Source organism: Clinocottus analis, unplaced genomic scaffold (assembly GCF_023055335.1).
Source record: "Clinocottus analis isolate CAN_PGR_092001 unplaced genomic scaffold, fCliAna1.0.p SCAF_1, whole genome shotgun sequence".
In the NCBI taxonomy this organism is placed as follows: domain Eukaryota; kingdom Metazoa; phylum Chordata; class Actinopteri; order Perciformes; family Cottidae; genus Clinocottus; species Clinocottus analis.
The window spans coordinates 8426312-8445826 of NW_027175820.1; the positions used below are offsets into that span (position 1 = coordinate 8426312).

At 42.7% G+C, this 19515-nt stretch overlaps 1 protein-coding gene across 1 annotated transcript; it reads left to right on the top strand.

Annotated features, from left to right (window-relative positions):
* The first annotated feature begins 173 nt into the window (after positions 1-173).
* Positions 174-18892, top strand: ly75 (lymphocyte antigen 75). The gene is made up of 35 exons (XM_068579130.1): positions 174-479; positions 1398-1769; positions 2743-2916; positions 3223-3384; positions 4228-4347; positions 5029-5169; positions 5649-5852; positions 6009-6169; positions 6318-6425; positions 6755-6843; positions 6943-7112; positions 7390-7589; positions 7760-7902; positions 8150-8228; positions 8561-8632; positions 9080-9203; positions 9335-9370; positions 9488-9657; positions 10925-10992; positions 11079-11155; positions 11692-11828; positions 12254-12362; positions 12543-12703; positions 13018-13147; positions 13311-13531; positions 13623-13785; positions 14260-14424; positions 14539-14661; positions 14746-14931; positions 15052-15275; positions 15402-15609; positions 15778-15939; positions 16038-16154; positions 16419-16601; positions 17260-18892. The coding sequence occupies exons 1-35, from the start codon at positions 374-376 to the stop codon at positions 17433-17435; spliced, it is 5241 nt and encodes a 1746-aa protein (XP_068435231.1). The 5' UTR covers positions 174-373; the 3' UTR covers positions 17436-18892.
* The last annotated feature ends 623 nt before the right edge of the window (positions 18893-19515 follow it).

Genomic DNA, 19515 nt, shown 5'->3' on the forward strand with positions numbered 1-19515 from the left:
TCTCTCTCTCTCTCCCTCTGGATGTATTTTTGTTTTTGTACCTTAATCCTAACCCTTTTTGCATTTTTTTTCTTATGCTACCTTCACACATCACTTCATATCACGGTCCCTGTGGGATCAGGCTTCCTGTCGGCCGCCCGTCGACTTTATCCTGCGAGTGGAACCGGAAGTCCCTCGGTTCATTCTGGCTCGCGCTAGCTTGATGTCGTAGTCGGAGCGGGACTGTGGATAACACAACTGACAGTTGGGTTAACGTCCGGTTAGCTATCGTATCACTTTCGGTTTGGAGTTCACGTATCGACCGTCGCACATTCACGCTCCGCCACCCCGCGAGGACTCCTTTCTTTATGAGTCCAACAGAAAGACCGCCACCATGCTGAACGCGTCCCGAGCGACACTTTGCCTTTGTTTGTTGATTGTGTTGGGGACGACGGTGTTCTTGGGGACTTGCTCGCAGACGGCCAACGCCGAAGGCTTCGGTAAGTATCCGCCTCGCGCTCCGACACTTCGTATTTTCATTTCTGCGACACTTTTCCAGGCGTGCACGCGCCCTTCTAGCCTTTTAGGGCTCGACTGAGCGTGATAAACTCAGGAGCGTGGATCCGAGGACAATAGCGTCAGACCGGCTGGACTACAGCAAGTGGAGGCAGATGTAGAAAGCAGTTTTGAGTTTAGTTAGTTAGCTAGTTAGCTCGTGAGTTTGACATTGCTCCCAACCCTCAGTGAGTTTGGTGCCTGAACATATTCTGACAGCTCAAACTAGTTTCAACCCCCCCGCGACACCACAAATCTTCCTCCCCAGAAGCTCTGGCACGTCTGTTAACAGCCCTCGTATTATAGAAGCTGATCTGCTGCTCAATGCACAACTGTGAATGGCTGCGACTCTACACAGTGAAGCTGTAACGTGTTATTGTTTTCTTTCTTTTTTTGAAAGCTTTTGTATGCAAATATCAATTGTTTTTGTTTCATATTTAGCTGCAGAAATATTTACCTCAGTTATTATGTGTCCATACTTCCGGCTTTTTCTTAGTGACTATGCAGTTCCTTGTATATCTCGAGCAATACATTCATTAAAATTTGTTTCCTTTTTCGTCTATATAATGAGTCTAGAATCAGTCCCATACAATACCCATTTTTTAGGTCATGTTCTTCATAGTGTGTATTTCATTGGTTTGGGGAGGTTCGCCTGTAACCATATATTTCTGATAGCTTTCTTGCGAGCAGCTAAACATATTTGAAGAGATAATCATCTTGTGTTATACATGTATATGAGATTTCCTGTCTAATGAGTATCATTGCTGCTTGAAATCCTCCCCTAAGAGGAAATTATTTCAAAATAACTCAATTGTAGCTACTGTTACTGTCATTTGTAAGTAATTTGATCTGTTCCGTAACAGACGAGGATGCGTTCACCATCCAGCACTCGAGCACAGGGGTGTGTCTGGGTCTAGCAGACTCTGGAAACCTGAGTCTCACCCGCTGCGATCCAAAAGGTGGTTCACAGCTGTGGAAGTGGGGCTCGGGTCACCGGCTCTTCCATGTGGCCACGTCCCTCTGCTTGGCGTTGGACGTCCGCTCCAAGGCACTGTCCTTGGTGGACTGTGGCTCCAACATCCTGCTGTGGTGGCGCTGCCTGGATGGGGCCGTTTTCACCATTTATCAAATGGGCCTGGCGGTCAGCGATGGCAAAGTGATCGCCAAGCGGGACGCTAATGACTTGTGGGTAAGAGGAGCGTCCCAGGACAACATCTGCAGGCGTCTGTACCATGGTGAGTGTGGTTTCCACCGTCTTATCTGAGCGACACATTCTTTAAACAAGTGCTCTCTGCTTTCCATTATGGAGCGCTGAGGAGACCTAATCCTTGAGGAAATCATCAGTCGACAAACTAAAGTAATGTGTTTTTGTTTTGAGTGGAAAACAAACCTAAAAATCTTACACCTCCATATATATGTACAGGCGTTACCTTCGCTGACACGTCTCACATGATCAAACGGGTTGGGCTTTCTAACGAAACCTGACTGGCTGGTTGACTCTATTTCTATCAATCATTACATCTAAGTGCTCTGTGGGGACATTCCAGGTTAAAGGACAGGACTTCTTCTGAACTGCGTGGTATTTTGGGTGATTCCAATTACTCTATCATTAACAGCAACAGGGCTTTTCTTCAAATAATATAATCCAAATAAATAAATATTATCAAATATGAATGCTGATGTCTGTATCCATGATTGTAATAAAAATAAAAAATAATGTTAAAGGTACCACTTTAGACTCTAGGTATATATCCATAGGACATATGCTTTCTTTAAAAAAAACAGAAAAATAAGAAATAAACATTGAGGATCTAAACTAGATGCATTTTAGAGACAATTTCCCTAAAGTATTTTCCTCACTTGTTAAATCTTAATAATATACTCTTATTTCTCTTTGCTCACCGTCATTCCTTTCACTTCCCCAAATACCGGCCCTAATTGGCAGTGTTCAATACAGTGTTGCATCCTTTTTACATTTACATGTTTTCTGTGTTTGTAGTCTCTGCATAGCACAAACAAACCCATTTCTGTACACCAATGTGGTCCACCAGTGTTTCCTGTCACCCTAGTCAACTTGGCTGACATTATCTGCACCGTGTTTTCTTGACAAAAAGGAGAACTGGTTTAAAGTCGTATTGATTTGGTTTTCTTAGAAACGGCACAAATATCCGGTGCTTATAATAAGTCTTTGCTCTCTTCTCTTTGCAGTTGTCCACACCACCGGTGGGAACTCTGCCGGCTCCCCCTGCGAGTTCCCCTTCAAACACAATGGCAGCTGGCATCACGGGTGCCTCCCAGATGCAGATTTACCTGGATTGTCGTGGTGCGCCACCACATCAGACTACGACCTCGACAGAAACATGGGATACTGTCTGACACCTGGCATGTTCTCCAATACTTAAAAAACAAAACAATTACAAGTTTTATGATTTGTGATCCTTTTAATTCACAATGGAGACATTTAACCCTTTTCTATTTAAATGTTGGCATTAATCACCAAAGAATTTGTATTTGTCTCAATTTACGTTGCATGCCTGGATGTTTTCTAATGATCTAAAATCTCTGCTCAAGGCTAGGTCACAATCTATTTTTCTCTGTAATGGATCCGGTTGGATTACATCCGGCATCAACAAAATGGCACATTTAGATTCTCATGCTCATGCTGATACCGTCTCTCTGACCTTGCAGAGAAGGGTTGCCAGACTCTGTTTGCCGGCCCAGAAGGGGAGTCCTGCTATGAGTTTGTTTCCAGTGCCGCGGTGACCTGGCAGGAAGCCTTGGATTCATGTCGGAGTCAGGGAGCTGACTTACTGAGTGTGTCTGAGCCCGCAGATCTCCACTCCAAAACCTGTGAGACTGATTTCATACTACTACTACTACTACTTCTTGTTCTTTTCCTTTCTCCTTCTCCTACTCCTTCTATAAGCTGACAAAAGCATAAAGTAGTCAAAGTCCTGGACTTCTTGTTACAAACACTTTGATCTGAGAGGAATGCTCCCCAACACACACATTCATAACATGTATATATATTTTTTTTAAATAATTTTTAAAAAAAAGTCCTTTTCTAAATCTATCAGCTGGCATGTGTCCTTCAAATCCCAAAATATATAATTATATAGTTTGAGATCTTTTGAAAGTCAAGAAACAAAGAAAGCTAAAATGCATCTACGTCTATTTCACTCCTGCCCACGTTTGATTGATGTGAATAATATCAGAAACCTTTTTTTGGATATTTTGATTGTTCTCTAAGGTCAATGTTACATCATGTAAGCTTTCCCATTTAGTCAATGGACTTGAACAATGTGTTTTAATAAGCAAATATCAGTTATTAAATTATTCTTTCATTTCGGTCTCATTCGATTTATGAACAGTGCAACTTCTAAATGACCTCATGTTATGTTTCACTTTTTCCGTTTATTATTGGGTTGCTCCTCCTCATTTTATGTAATATGAAAGTAAAAGAGAGTAAAGCTAGAATGACTTGATGTGTGTCATGTGCTCTTTAGTTAATGCTGTGAGACACGTGGGCGCACATTATTGCAACGGCTTCGTAGTGTTTGGGGTTGGAAACCACTTTAAGGGAACTGGTTCAATACCACTTGATGATCGCTATTATTTTTGACGTGTCACTTGTTTGTTTTTTTTACATGCGTGCCTGACTTGTCCTGTGTGCTCTTGTGTTACATTGTGCAGTATTGGACGGCCTTGAGAGAATGCCTGAGAAGATGTGGATCGGCCTTCACCAGTTAGACAGTTCTCATGGATGGCAGTGGTCTGATGGTTCCCCTCTGTCGACGCTGCGCTGGGAAACAGGTGATTGTGGTTCCACAAAAAAAGTGTCTAATTTCTAATCTTTCCCATTTCTGAGTGTATCTAAATAAATTCCACATAAACACATGTTGGTGGGTTATGAGTGGTAAAAAATACAACTATTTTGCAACTTTAATTTGTGGCTAAACACCTGCTCAATGTCGCACACCAAAACCCTGCGTGCTGTCGTTGTCGCTGCCCTTCTATAAACTGAGACTCGGTGTCAGTGAAAGAAACAATGTGGGCAGTGTTGTAAAGAAGCTCATTGTGCCTGTGCTTTTGGACACAGTGTGGCGTTGGGGCTGCCACTGTCGCTGAATAACTCATTAATACTACTGAATGGAAGGCTTTATAGCGCCTTCTAGCTATTGTAATATGTTTTATTTTTCTTTCTCTCTTCTCAAAGGGAAGATGTTGTTCTTAAGTTTCAGTGTGATTGTCAAGGATACTGCTGCCATCTGGCCCTCTGCTGATATGAGCTCTTGCTGTAATTTGCCACGTGTCACTGTGTTGAACCGTTATTGCAACAGTTCTTTTGTTTCACCTCACCATGTGAAACACAGTTGATAAGTGGAACCTTGAAAAGAACTTAAAATGCCACCGCTCTGCTGTCGCAGACCGTGTGTTATTTTTATTTTCCCCTCATTGTGTGTGTGTTTGCACGCGTATGTGTGTGTTTGACAGGAATGCCATCCTCCCCCATCATTTTTGAGTCGGACTGTGGAGTCCTGAACTCCAAACAGAGCTATGAATCTCAGGCATGCAACAACCGGCTGCCATACATCTGCAAAAAAAGTGTCAACGTCTCCCACGAGGCACCAACAGGTAGGTTAGCTGCTGCTGCTCACGGTCTGTACTTCCGTCCCCCCTGAACCCTGTTGGAGATGGTCCACAGCTAGCGTGTGCTGCTCTCTTACAAACACAAAGTATTAACGATATACAACAATTGAAGTCAGGTTGTCACCCAAAGTTTCAGAGTTCGACATCCAATCCATTAGTTGAAGACGTTTTCCTCCAAAGCCAAACATATTAACTTGGTGGTGGCACTGGAGGAAAGTTCGGAGGCGTCACCAAAATCATTAAAGTTGACCCTCCAGGGATCTTGGATATCTGCAATCCATCCAATAGTTTGTGGTGGCTGTTGTTCATAATATATTAAGCATAACCAAACAGTTTTGTCAGGACCCTTGAATTTATAATAAGACTCTCAAGTTGTTTTAACGGCCGTTGGCTCTCTTTGTGTAGTTTTTTTGGGATGTAGAAATGACCCTGACCTGACTCGTCCTCTCGGTCCTTCTTTTCAGAGTCTTTTGTATATAGCGAAACAGTGTGCGCAAACGGCTGGGTCCCATGGAATGGCTGGTGCTACAAGTTAGTGAAGGACGAGCCTCGAAACATTACAGAGGCCCAGATGCACTGTAACCACACTGAGGGAGGAGGAGGAGGCTCTCTGGCCAGCCTCCACTCCATTGACAGCAAAGAGATGATCAGCACTAATTTCCATGCAGGTACATGCGTTTAAAAAATAAATAAAAAAAATAAAAACTCTCATCAATATCTCCCACCAGACCCCTGCTTTGACTGTGTTAGTTAAAAAAAGATGTAATAATTGTATTAAACAGTGCCATAAAGTAATGGTCTTATGTTTTTTTATGGTCCATCAGACGGCAAGTGGTTGGATGTCTGGATCGGTCTGATCGGTGTTGGCATAAACCCCTCTGTCTTCAAATGGATCGACCAGACACCGGTCACCTTCACCTACTGGGACCAAAACCAACCAGTCCAGCCTGTTTTAGATACCAGCTGTGTCTTCTATGCTGGAGAGGTGTGTGTGTGTGTGTTTGTTATTTCTAACCCCATCCACGGAATTTAGTCTTGTGTTCGACATGTGTGGGGAGTGTGTCCCAAAGACTTGCTGTATGAGTTTGTTTATTCAAGGCCTGCGAAATCAAACCTGTGTCCATGCTCCACAGCGTCTTGGTTGGCGGGTCGGTGATTGCACAATGAGGCTACCTTTCATGTGTCAGAAGAAAGGAAAGGTCAATGAATCGGCTGTACAGCCCGGATGCCGCTTTGAGGATGTGAGTACTGTCTACGTGACCAGATTTTCCAAGGTGACACCTGCAGTGTTTTTGCATTACTTTCCACATTTCATCGAATGCTGACTTGTAGTTTAGGTCCAGGTAATGCCTTTTGAGTTATAAAGGCAGATCTGTAGCTGTATCGGCAGCTGAAACCAGGCTAGGAGAGATGTGTGAATGCAAAACAATAACTATCATAGCTGAATACTGATCTTGTGTTCCCATTGCCGAGGGCCGGGTGTGTATGAGAACTAGGATGAAGGATGAAGTGATGTGTTTTTGCTTGTGATTTGAATGTAACTTAAGAGTCACTGGTGTGAATCCCTCAGGGTTGGAGAAGACACGGCAACTCCTGTTATCAAGTGAACACCAATCAAGTGCCCTTCAAAGATCGCTGTAACATCACCATAAGAAGCCGGTAGGGAAACCGCTTGGTTACAAAGCACACTCTGACAACCATCAGTTACTGCCCACATAAATACATTCTAGTGTTCCCATATTCGACCGTTCTTTCCAGGTTTGAGCAGGCCTTCATTAGTCGTCTTCTTCGAAAGCATATCAGCTTGGACCCTCAGTATTTTTGGATCGGGCTGCAGGACATTAACAACACAGGGGAGTACCAGTGGTTGAGCCAGGATGGGACCCCGCAGGTGGTTACATACACAAACTGGGGCTGGTTCGAACCAGGTTAGTGAAAGCCGCTTCTGCTCCACCCAGTTTCGTATGCAGGAGTGGCCCTAGCACAACAGTTTCATTCTGAACCTCTCTCTCCCCATATTCAAGTATTAGGTTCAGATTTACTAATGCATAAAATGACATTTACCATTCACTGTTTCCTGAGCAGGACACTCGCTGTGTGTGTGTGTGTGTGTGTGTGTGTGTGTGTGTGCGTGTGCGTGTGCGTGTGCGCGCACGCATTTACATGTTAAAATAAATGTAATGTTTCAATTACATTGTATTTCAGATCGGGAAGGAGGCTGTGCAGTGATTTCTACCGCAAAACTCCTGGGCAAGTGGGAGGTGAAGAACTGTACCATTTTTAAGGCGGGTACCATTTGTAGAACAGACCTCAGCCCACCTCCAGCCCCAGAACCAGAGCCGAACCCCAACGCCACCTGTCCTGATGGATGGGTTTCCAGACCAAACATCAAATACTGCTACAAGGTGTGTGTGTTTGGGGGTGTGGCAAGGAGAGAAGAATGCATAGAATAAGGAAGATGATAATTTTGTTTCTAATGCATTTATTTTGAAAGAAAATTCTAAAACCTCATTTTTTTTTAGAACAAATTAAGAATTAAGCAGCAGTTGTAAATTGTTGTTTTTGGCCTCGACAGGTATTTCATGAGGAAAGGCTGAGCAGGAAGCGCTCCTGGGAGGAAGCTGAGAGGTTTTGTCTGGCTCTGGGAGCCAACCTGCCCAGTTTCACAAGCAACTATGAGATGAGGGCCCTGCACAGCATCCTGCGAGACACCATCAGGTACACATGCACACTATGCATAATGCCACAGTACTACAGGTATATGTCCTATTTTTAGAGTGGAGAAGTAAGGGGGATGCATACTCTAAAGGTCAGGTGGCCCACGCACGTCCTGATGTGCGTGTGCCACCGTTGCATCTAAAAACAAAGTCGCAACATCTCTTTTTTGGGGGGAGGGAGTTCTTTAAAAAACGATTCATTTTGTGTCACGAATGACGGTTGGTTTGCTCTGGTGTTCCTATTGCAGTGATAATCGGTATTTCTGGGTTGGCCTGAACCGAAGAAACCCAGCTGATCGCTCCTGGCAGTGGAGCAACAGACAGCCTGTGAGTATGACGACAACCATAAACAAGTAAATGTTTTGGTATGAAGTCGTTCAGCGTTTTTCAACAAATATTTATATCCATCAATTAACATGTTGATAATAGTGACGGGCTCCATGTCAAGATGGGGAATTCTCAAATTTCCTGGAACAAAGTATATTGAAAACAATAAAAAGGTGATATCCGTGCTTTATAAAAGTCCTGAAACTGCACCTTTTTTCTTTTTTATCAATCTCAAACATAACATGTCAGGCATGGGCATGGATATACCTTTTGCATTTTCTTGCATTTATTTATTAGTAAAAAGTCAGTTAATTTAATTTTATTCACAACAGGTTTCCATGGATGTTTTGCACCAAGATTTCCATGAGGATGATGCATACAGTCGAGACTGCACTGCATTCAAGGTGAGCTCCCCTTCCACACCCACCTATGTGTTTTTAAATGTATAATGCCTTGTCTGTCTACATTACTTTCTATATGGTTTTCTTTACTGCACATCTTAATCTGAGAATCAAGGCCATTTGCTCAGCTGTTTAAATCAGTTATTTCATATCCTCCATACTGTCCTAAAACAATAATAATAAAAAAAGACAGCTGGTGGCAGCAGTGGTTCCTGTTTGTTTTTCCACATCACAAGGACACCGTCACTTGACAAACGTCAAAGTGGCTATGATGATAGTTTATCTTTGTTTATTGGACGTGTGTTTCACACAAAAGGGGGCTGATTCTCTTTTGCTATTGCCTCTATTTAAATTAACTACTTTTTTTCAGACTCTGCAACAAGTCTGCAATGTCACGCGTAGGAAAACAGCTTTTTTCCTTCATGATAATATTCTCTGTGTCTTTGTTAGACATCCAAGAGCACCTTGAAGCTCCTGTTTGTGTTTCTGCTGCACGACTTGCCTCCGACACCATTCTACGCCACTCCCTTTCACTGTGACGCCAGGCTAGAGTGGGTCTGCCAACTCCCCCGTGGTAAGACTCTCATCAATACTGCTGAATTGAAGAGATTCGTTATGTGTGATTGTGATTTTATAAAACGCAATAAGGGAAAGAACCGGATTTCCTTCTAACTCGTTCTTTGTTTATATCTTGTGCTTCAACAGGAAAGACTCCAAAGAATCCAGACTGGTACAATCCGGGTAATGACCAAGTCTTTGCCGGTTTCTGTGTTCACATGAAACGGACAGAATTTCTTTGATTTAACATTTTGTTAATTGTCCGATGACCTGCACATAGAACAATTTTGTGCTTTCCAGGTGGACACCATGAGAGCTCTATCTTCATAGATGGAGCAGAGTTTTGGTTTGTTAAGGAGCCTAAACTAACCTTTGAGGAGGCAGGCCTCTTTTGCAGTATGAATGGCAGCAGACTGGCGACGCCACTTGGCTCGACTGCTGCCGGAAAGATCCACCAGCACCTAAGTGACGTAAGTGGTCATACCCTGGTGGACATTTTTGTACCTCTTTTTTCTTTTTCATAAATGCTGCTTCAATTAACGACGAAAGATAATCTTTAATAACAATTCTAAAATACAGAGCGATAAATGCCCGCGATGATTTGAGCTCTAGTTTTTAACTGGTGGGCCTCAACTCCATCGCTGAGAGATTGACTGTCCGACTTAGCAGTTGCCATGACAACCTTTTGATTGGTGCTGAATGAGCCACAGCTGATTGATATGAGCTAATTAGTGCAGTTTGACACACACAGGCCGTGTCTACTACCGAACACTTTATGAAGTACACTGCAATACAGTGCACTCTAATACAGAGCATTAACATCTGTAGTGCACTGTGTCGCTGGTTAGCGCTGTATCTAGTGGAACACTTCCGTTAACCAATTGGCGGACGTGACGTCCACAAATCTGCTCGCGATACCCGCGAAACTAAAACTGACAAAATGAACGCACTTCTTACCCTATTTTTGTCCCTTGTGTTCCCCTTCCTCCAACCCATGTGGAAACTGCGACACCTCCACAATCGCGGCAGGAGGATATAAATTAATTAATGAAAAGCTGCCGGAAAGGGCTCCTCCTCTTCTGCTACGTAGCCAAGATGGCGCCCATTTAGTGCGAGTAGTGTCCATCGTTTTACTCTGTATTTTTTTGATCGTTTGCAGTGCGCCTTCTGGGTACTTTCAGTGCCCTGAATTCTGCTGGTTTTGTCAGTGTGGCGCCTTAAGCACTGAAAGTCAGTGCTCGAAGTGCTCAAGTGTCCGTTAGTAGACCCACCATAAATTAAAAACAATGTTTTGCCCCAAAAAATTACAAAAATATTTACAAAAATAACCAACTAAGAATACATCATGCCTTAAGCTTACTGACATTTACTACACATCTCTGCGTGAATTTTGACTGTACTTTTGTGAGTCCTCCAACTTTATGGAAGTACAATACACAATTTAAGAACTCGCCAATGTTTCTGACGCACACATCAACTGCAGACAAGTATTTCCTGATATGATGTGAGGTCCCGGGACAGGGATGTCGTATGTGTACATATTGTAAAGCCCTTAAAGGCAAATGTGGAATTTTTTTTCTTGCCTGCTCTACGTCTGTACTCTGCTATAATAATAATAATAATCCTTTAAGTTTTTGACCTAAGAAGCTTTTTTTTTGTTTTTATTCTGTATAAGACAAGATCTAATAAAGTTGATTATTTTATCATGTGGTACTTTTGCTTGCGTGTTTTAAACAGATGTCAAGTTCTCCCAAGCAAAGCTGGTGGGTCGATTTGAGAGACCCTGGACGGATATTCCCCATGATGTAAGCCAGTACACACAGATAAAGACGCACAGTTCATATTTTTCAATCACACAGTGCGAAGTTGACTGAGATATTGTATGTTCCAGGCACACCGAGATGTACTTTTATCATTCAGTTTTCCTGCGCAAATGCACCTCCATCAGTCCTGATAACCTCTTTCCAGGTGAGAAAATATCATATTGTTAACTCAGGTTCTGGATATTTCTTATTTTATTGTTATGGATAGAAAACAGACTAAGTTGCACTGAGTTGCCAATTTTTTGCAGTTTGAAATATCGCACGGCTCCAGGTTACACATTAAATATGAGAACAGTCAAACATCTTGTTTCTTTGTTTTCTTGATGAATTTGAAACTTAAATTAAAACCTGGTTTAGATGAATCTAAAGGCTCAGAAAACCTTTGCTCTCAATCAGCTTCGACCAAAATATTGATGAATATTTAACCTTCGAGAGGAATTCTTCAGAAAGTTTTTAGGGGCATTAAAGCTATAAGGTATTCATTTCAAATATTAAAAGGTTAATTTGAAATGTCTCCATAGTAGCATGAAATGGTACGGTAATATTTCTAAGAACTAATCTGACTTTAATCCTTTCAGAGAGCAGGACAAGCTGTGATGCAGATTGCTCAATGTGATTCATTACCAGGCTTGTGGTCTCATTTGCTCATCCACACATTTGCTGTCATATGTCAACTTGCAGAGCATGAGCGCAGTTGCCGTCAGCAGTTGTCCTTTGTGTGTGAGAGACACAACATCACGTCAGTGGAGATAAACCCTCTGGAGCCTCAGCCTGGAGGATTGCCCTGTGGAAATGAATCCCTGTCCTACAGAAATAAGGTCTGATCAGTCAACAGTCACTACATTTCTAGAGGCTGCTTGACATCTAAAAGGGCAGGTCCACTCTTGTCCTTGTGGTTGTATACGTTAACCATACAGTCACATAGAACAGAATTATCAAAGCCAAGACAATTGAATTATATTATTTCTATACTTTTAACAAAAAAAATTGAATTTCCTACAAAAGAAATGGCCCAACACAGACCATCTCCATTTGAGCTATTTCCATCACAGCTGCAGTTTGGTGCAATAGAAGAAATTTCAAAAGGCAGCAAAATTAAAAAAGGATGTTTATGACATATTTACTGCCTGGAGGAACAGGCCTTTGCCCTTTTGTATATCTCTTTTTGTGTTTTATTTAACCTGGGAGTCTCTTTACATACAGCACATTGTGATACGGGTGTGTCTTTTAATTTTTTTTTCAGTGTTACACAATGATGACGAGCATGAAGCCTGTGTCATTCAAGTATGCCACTGAAGAATGCCAGTCGGTGAGAGGAACTCTGGTCACTATATCGGATCAGGCGGAGCAAGGTGAGAGCGGCTATAGTTCTAGCTCTATGTTTGATAAACAAGCCCAATATGACTCTGATGATTTCAAATGCATTGTTAAACAAATGTTTTTAACGTGTGTGAACTGGTATAGTTCCGCAGAGTCAACATGCATGGTCTTTTGAACACAAATCATTGTCGTACTGTAACTGTGTGTTTCAGACTTCATCACCACCCTTCTGCCGAGGATGAGAAACATGGGGAGGATATGGATCGGTCTGAAAATCAAGCATGGCGACCCTGAATGGGTGGACCAGTCCCCAGTTAACTACGTCAATATTAACCCTCTGGTTCTGGGCATGCACAGGGATATAAAAGTCAACGTAAGTTCCCCTTACCGTCACTGCATTTTTCAGGATCTTTGAGAGAAATGATGCATGTGCATGTTTTTGTGGCTCCAGAGGGAGCTGCACAATCTATCACATTGCCTTGAGTGTTGTCTTTTAGTCTGAAGACTGCAAGAAAACAAATCTGTAGGTGTGGAGTTACAGTAAGTGAGGTTACCAGACTTCTATAGCCTGTTCCTTTTTGCTAGCATTAGCCGGTGGTAGCTTTTAATTAATGAAAGGGGGGAGCCTTTTCTAGTTTTAATTCACAATATAATGTTTGTCTATACTTTTTTGTTTTTGTTTGGCAGACATGGGATCCGGACAGTATGGATTTGTGTGTGTTTTTGATCAATAACCCCAATTCTGCCATGCTGGGTACCTGGGATTATTCTTCTTGCACACAATATCAAAATGTGGCCTTTTGCCAGCACTATGCAGGTAAATCACCACTTCCTGCACTCAATAAGACTGTATTGTAAAGATGTGTCTCACTTAATCACTCCCTGTCATCGCTCTCCTGAAATCTCTCGTAAAAGGCATGAAGTGCCTTGATTAAAAACTCCTTACATGTTCTAAAAAACACACGGTTTGGTCATTTCAGACAAACTAGAGGAGCCCCACGTCCCAACAGAGAGCTTCTCGGTCAACAACCACACCATCCTGCTGCTTAACAGAAATCTCACCTGGTTTGAGGCCCTAGAGCAGTGCCGAAGCAACAACATGGACCTGGCCAGCGTGGCCGACACCTTCCTGCAGGCCACCCTCACCGTGCATGTGAGCCGCGCACGCAAGCCTATGTGGATCGGCCTCTTCAGCGAAGACGTGAGTGTGCCACGGGAGGGCTGCCCTTATTTGAATCTGCTACTTTTTACAAGGTACTTCTTGGAATACTGTCTTTTGGTTTTGTGCACAGGATGGGATCCACTACCGCTGGACCGACCACAGTCACACTGTATTCAGTCGCTGGTCTTCTGATGTCACCAGTGGCTCGTGCGTCTACCTGGACACCGACGGCTTCTGGAAAGCCACAGAGTGTGAGGAGGAGCTGGGAGGCGCTATCTGCCACAAACCACATGGTATGGAGTGTTTCACCTCCTCATATTGCAGGGTGTTGTCTGAGACATCACAGCTGAGAGGGTTTACAGCAAAGCCAGTTCTAGCTTAAACGCACTGCTGATAATTCCTCTGCAGTAACAGGAAGTAGAGTCCGTTGTTGGGGAATATTAGAAACATAGAAGGTGAAGCTATGGCTTCCCTGTTTGGCTGTCAAAACAAAGCACAAGCGAGATTTGGGTATTGTATTCAAGGGTTTAGAGAAATGTGTCTCACCATTTTGTCAAAATTTAAAACCATTTCAAATCCTTGCAGACTTCCGAACTTTAACAACAGCACTCTAAATCCTTTTCATTTTCGTTTTTGGTCTTGCGGTTCTAAAACTTTAGATTTCATCTACTTTTACAATCTCCTCCCTCTCGATTGTGCGTCGGTATTCTTGCAAATGGTAATCTTCAGAGACTATTTGAATCAAAACGTAAATTTACGGATTGCAGAAGAGATCATCACCACACCAGAGGATGTTGCAGTCAAGTGCCCCCATAAGATCAATGGTCCAAACTGGATCCCCTTCAAGAACAACTGCTACTCCTTCAAGCTGGTCTCCTCCAGATGGGACCACTTTGACCAAGGACGGATTCAGGACACCTGCAAGAAACTACGTAAGACTTTCACCACACTGGGCATATGTTGCCGTGTGGAGGCTTGCTTATGAATCTTTCTATGACAAGCGACTGTTGCTTAAGTTGTTGACGGTGATGTGTTTTATGTTTCAGATGCAAATGCAGACATCCTAACCATCCGAAATTCAGAGGAGAATGAGTTTGTTAAGCAGCAACTCATACCGTTTAAAAACCTGGTCCAATTTGTATGGCTGGGGCTGTTCAAAGATAACAACGGTGCATACTTTTACGGATGTCTGTAAACAAATTGTGCTTTATGTAATTGTGCCAGGGGTTAATATAATTGTCGTTCTGCTGTAGATAACCTGATGAAGTGGTATGATGGCACAAATGTGCAATATTCCAACTGGGCAAATGGCAGACCAGATGTCGACGGAGCGTTCATGGCCGGCCTCCCCGTTGACGGGAACTGGATCCTCATCACCAACCGAAACTATTTTGAAGAGTTCAAACAAATGAGCATTGTGACCTGCAAACTGGACAACGGTAGGTGTTTCGCACTTCATGCCGTAATTATAGTTTTCCTGCATTTCTGTTTAAAATGTGTCTCACTCAAAATGACGCCCCCCCCCTCCCTGTGTCTTTTCATAATCCTGTGCTCCAAAGAACTAAAACACGACTACAACCTGTCGTCCGCGGACTTCCAACATTACGGCAACTTAAGTTACAAGGTCCTGACCCGAATACTGAGCTGGCACGATGCCCTGCAAGAGTGTGGTCAGAGTGGAGGCCACCTGGCAAGTGTCCACGACGTCCAGCACAGTGCGCATTTGAAGCTCATTGCCAAGACTGACGGCTTCAATCTCTGGATTGGCCTCTCGAACCAGGATGTAAGAATCCAAGCAAAAATAATTTGAACACCGAATGCATCCCAAGTACACCTCGTTTGGATTTCTTTCACGTGGTGGTGCCTCATAAATCTTGGCTCAAAACGCCGTCTGTCTCTGTCCGTGCAGGCGAGTGACTCGGATTTCGAGTGGTCCGATGGGACAAGATTTGACTACAAAGCCACGATCTCTGACTCACGCGAGGTCTCCAGCTCAAAGAGACAAGAGGCCAGCTGTGTCTATGTTACCCCTGCTGGAGCTTGGGTGAGGAGCAGCTGCAATAAGTTGTTAGACGGAGCCATCTGCTACACCACCGCCATCACCACTGCTTCCCAAAGTGAGACATCAATGTGTTTTTATATGTAGAACTGCATTGTCCTTCTTCACATTGTGTAGGAGGAGGGATATGATTGTCTTTGGTTTTGAATGGCCGTTATGTGTCAACTTAGTGTGTGCTGTAAGCGTTAGCCGTCGTCCATCTTGTATCTGTGTTGTTGTGAATCAGGAGCCAGACTGGAGGTGGTACCGAAGGCCAATCACTGCCCTCAGAGCGACGGTGGGTCCAAGTGGGTGCAGCATCAGGAGCACTGCTACGCCTTCGACATGAGCTTCTACAACTTCAGCGTGTTCGGCATGGAGCAGGCCAAGAGCATCTGTCAGAGCATGGGTGAGTCTGAGTTTGGTGTATGGAGGGTTCAAATTCGTGTTCATCTGAGACAACTGGTGGACTACAGTTTTTTTTTTTCTGTTTATTTCTGCTGACAGATGCTCAACTACTGACCTTGAGAACCAAAGAAGAGAACGACTTTGTGTCAAAGTACATGTTTGATGACCCTCTCATCACCAGTCGAGTGTGGCTCGATGTGGAGGTCGATACTCAAGGTAAACATCATGTGAAGGGACAGTGAAACATGACAATATAGGCCTGTTTTTTTATTTTTACAATATTTACAGCAACAGAAAACATTAACTTGGATTTAGCTGCGTGTTCTGAGGATAAAGAGGAAATGCCTTTCAATGAATTTGGGAGTTATTGCAGATTTGGTTTGCATATAAAGAATAAATAGAAAAACAATGAATGTGATTACTTATGGCGTTTGTTTGGGTCGGTCGTCCTTCTGATTGCCTGCTCGTGCTTCCTCTCAGGTAAACCCGTATCCTGGCAGGATGGTTCGGCTCTGGCTTACTCTAACTGGAAGTCTGAGGCCTTGGTTACTGGGAAGAAGTCTGACCCCCAATGTGCCGTCATGATGGCAGGAGAGGAGGGAATCTGGAAACTTGTCAGCTGCAGGGCCAGCTACAGCCGTGTGGTCTGCCAAACTGAAGCGAGTGAGTGTCACAACTGCGTTAAAGGAATATTTTTGACAACTCGGGAAATGCGCTTGACTTTGCCCAGAGTTGGATGAGAGGATTGTGGGTTAGACGAGAGGGAGGGAGAATGCTTGCCTGGCTCTGTCTGAAGGTAAACATTAAGTAGACAACCAGCAGAGACTCCAGGAAGTTCATGGTCCCGCGTGAGAAATAGTCAAGCACCCGTAAAAAAATAAATTTTTACACTTTAGGTTTTTGTGAGAATTAAACAATATATATTAGATATATCCGTGAAATTACACGTGTGTACACACAGTTATTGTTTGTACACATATATATTGTGTTAATTAGTGCCCCTCTACTTTGAGTCTTTGTGCAAAGTTAAGCTATCTGGCTGCTACGTCATATTTACCTATTTATAGACAGCAATGATGTTCATTTTCTCATTTAAACTCTCAGCAAAAAAGCATGTTTTTCAATGAAGCTTCAGCTTCTCTAAAGTGACATAACTCCACCGACAACAGTGGAGGTTTTGCACGTTTGATTTCAAACACCCATTTTTTTGTTTGTCTTATTGAGTATAGAGACTGAGTGAAACAAAAGCTACATGACCTAATGAGACGAAAACCCCTCTACAAACTGTTAACTCTCTGTCGCTTGACTCCTGCGTCCTCAGAGTCTAAAGGCACCCCTGTGGCGTTGGGTCTCTTCATCGTGGTCGTCCTCGCTCTCCTCGGAGCCGTCGGCTTTATCGTCTATAAGAAGAGGGGAGCCCGCTTCTCCTCCACCGTGCGCTACAAGAGGACCTTTGATGATGCAGACGCCACCAGTATTGTAACGGACGCTGACTGAGCTCGCTCAAACAATCGGCCTCAGGGAGTATTGATGTGCCATGCGTGCATTTCAGTACTTTTCAGCAAAAGCAGCCTTCCCCTTTCTTAAATTATTTATTTAATGCCATTTAAGCCTGCAGACTTTCTACAATTGTGTTTCAAACTGTATATATTGTTAGAGAGTTTCTTAATTTGGGTTATTTTAGATTGAGTTTATTAGGCGTCCTGTGTTATACCTGATGTAAGTACTGGGACTGATGCTCCCGGTAAATGTTGATTATTGGTTATGAGTGGATACTTGTTTTTTTTTTATTGTAAAAAGAATTTTAGTTGATTTACAAAAATATTCGAGCTGACACAACACTCCCTTTAAGCCTTAAAACGGGTTCAATTGCACTGATGTATGAGTGACTCCAAACTATCAGAAACAAAACGTGCATTTATTAGTTTATACTATACGTGTCATCACTCATTATTCTATTTTACTTTTGATTTCCATGTGATTACAATTCATCGATACACCAAGACCTGAAATATCACCTTTTTAGATTTTTATTTGACTTTAGAATTAGAACCGTCTGTGACGCTTTCTGCCAAAGTACGCCCCCATAAATGTCCCCAACAAAAGGTTTTAGAAAAACTAAAGACCGGGTCTGGTGTTAATGTTTAAATGTATTTTGCCAAACATGGCCGCTGAGTTCTTTAGATTGTATTTTGGGACTCCTGTGACATTGAGATCCACTTTACTGGCCTGAGCGACGCCGACATTCCCAAACTTCTGCAATTCACATTAATCTGGAGATATTTTGCATTTTTCATTGGAGTGTCCCTTTTTTAAAAATAGGGGGAAAAAATAGCGATTGATGAACATCTCACTGACTGTGCCTTTTTGCATCATTACTTCAGAATAATATTGGTTTAAGTCACTGGATTTTTTTTCTGCAGTTGCTGATCCATTCAAGGTATTAATGCCTACTAATGTGTTTTGGTTGTCAATACATAAATATTGCAAGATAAAATAATTTAGACCTGCTGCTTAGTTTTAAAAGTGTGGGACATTATCTTAGCCAAGTTTTTTTGTTTGTATAATTTGTCTGTTTGTGTTGATCCGACTTTCCTATGCACTTAACTACTGAGCAAGATCGCACTTTAATACGTCGTGGAGCTACAGTTCCTACTATATTTAAGCACAATGAGGTTTGGAGAGTGTTTAGAGACGTTCAAATTGCACTGGCGTTAAATGTGAATGCTTTGTAAATATGTTTTATAACTGAGAATGAACCAAAGATGCTCCGAGTTGTTTGAATGTCAAAAGCCTGAGCTTTCCTTTTACTTTGTCGAACTGCCTCAGTAGAGCTTTTTAACCCATTCATATCTAATTGTAAACCAAATGTTTGTGGGTTGTTTTTTATTTCACCGCCACTCTGCAGCAAAATCAGGTACAATTTCCTTCCAATAAAATTTCCCGTCTTCAAAGACCTGCTGTTTTCTTTTTCACTGTAATTATGTTTCATGAATGTATTGTCTATGCCAGGTGCATCGTGCAATTGGTCCAGCGTGAGTGAGTGTGCTTCTCTGCGTTTGTCCACGGCGTGTCTCACATTCTGCCTCAGCAAACTGCATATCATTTTGGATGGCCACTGATTGGTGGATGAGTGCTGTTCATATGGAAAGCTGAAAATACCAAATAATTGCCCCTGTTTTCACACGATTTATGTTACAAATGCCACTTGTTTGTGTTTTTAACCCTAAAGGCATCTTTCTAACCACAAAGGTGGACTGATGGGCCAGTTTGACATGTCGTTGCAGAGTAAACGGGTGTATTTAATTACATTAATGGCTGAGATTCCTTGAGGTGGACCTGGTTTTGTTTATGCTGATTCACTAATTATTCAATTACACCCGTTAAGTCTGACGTGTCACAGTGGCTGCTGTGAAAATGGCCCGTTTCCCCGTCATTGAATGACAATGGTAATCTTGAGATTCAATTGAATGGAAAAATGTGACCAACACAAACTGTAGTGTAGCAAATATTTAAGATTCTTTAAGGCTTCCAGCGGAAAATCAGTGTCAGTCGTATCACCACAGCTGCCATCAGC

Bases quoted from the DNA above. Each gene is read 5' to 3' on its own strand.
- ly75 (XM_068579130.1), top strand. From the start codon at position 374: ATGCTGAACGCGTCCCGAGCGACACTTTGCCTTTGTTTGTTGATTGTG. The intron at 7,113-7,389 runs GTTAGTGAAAGC...ATTGTATTTCAG, and splicing joins CTGGGGCTGGTTCGAACCAG to ATCGGGAAGGAGGCTGTGCA. The intron at 15,610-15,777 runs GTGAGACATCAA...GTTGTGAATCAG, and splicing joins CATCACCACTGCTTCCCAAA to GAGCCAGACTGGAGGTGGTA.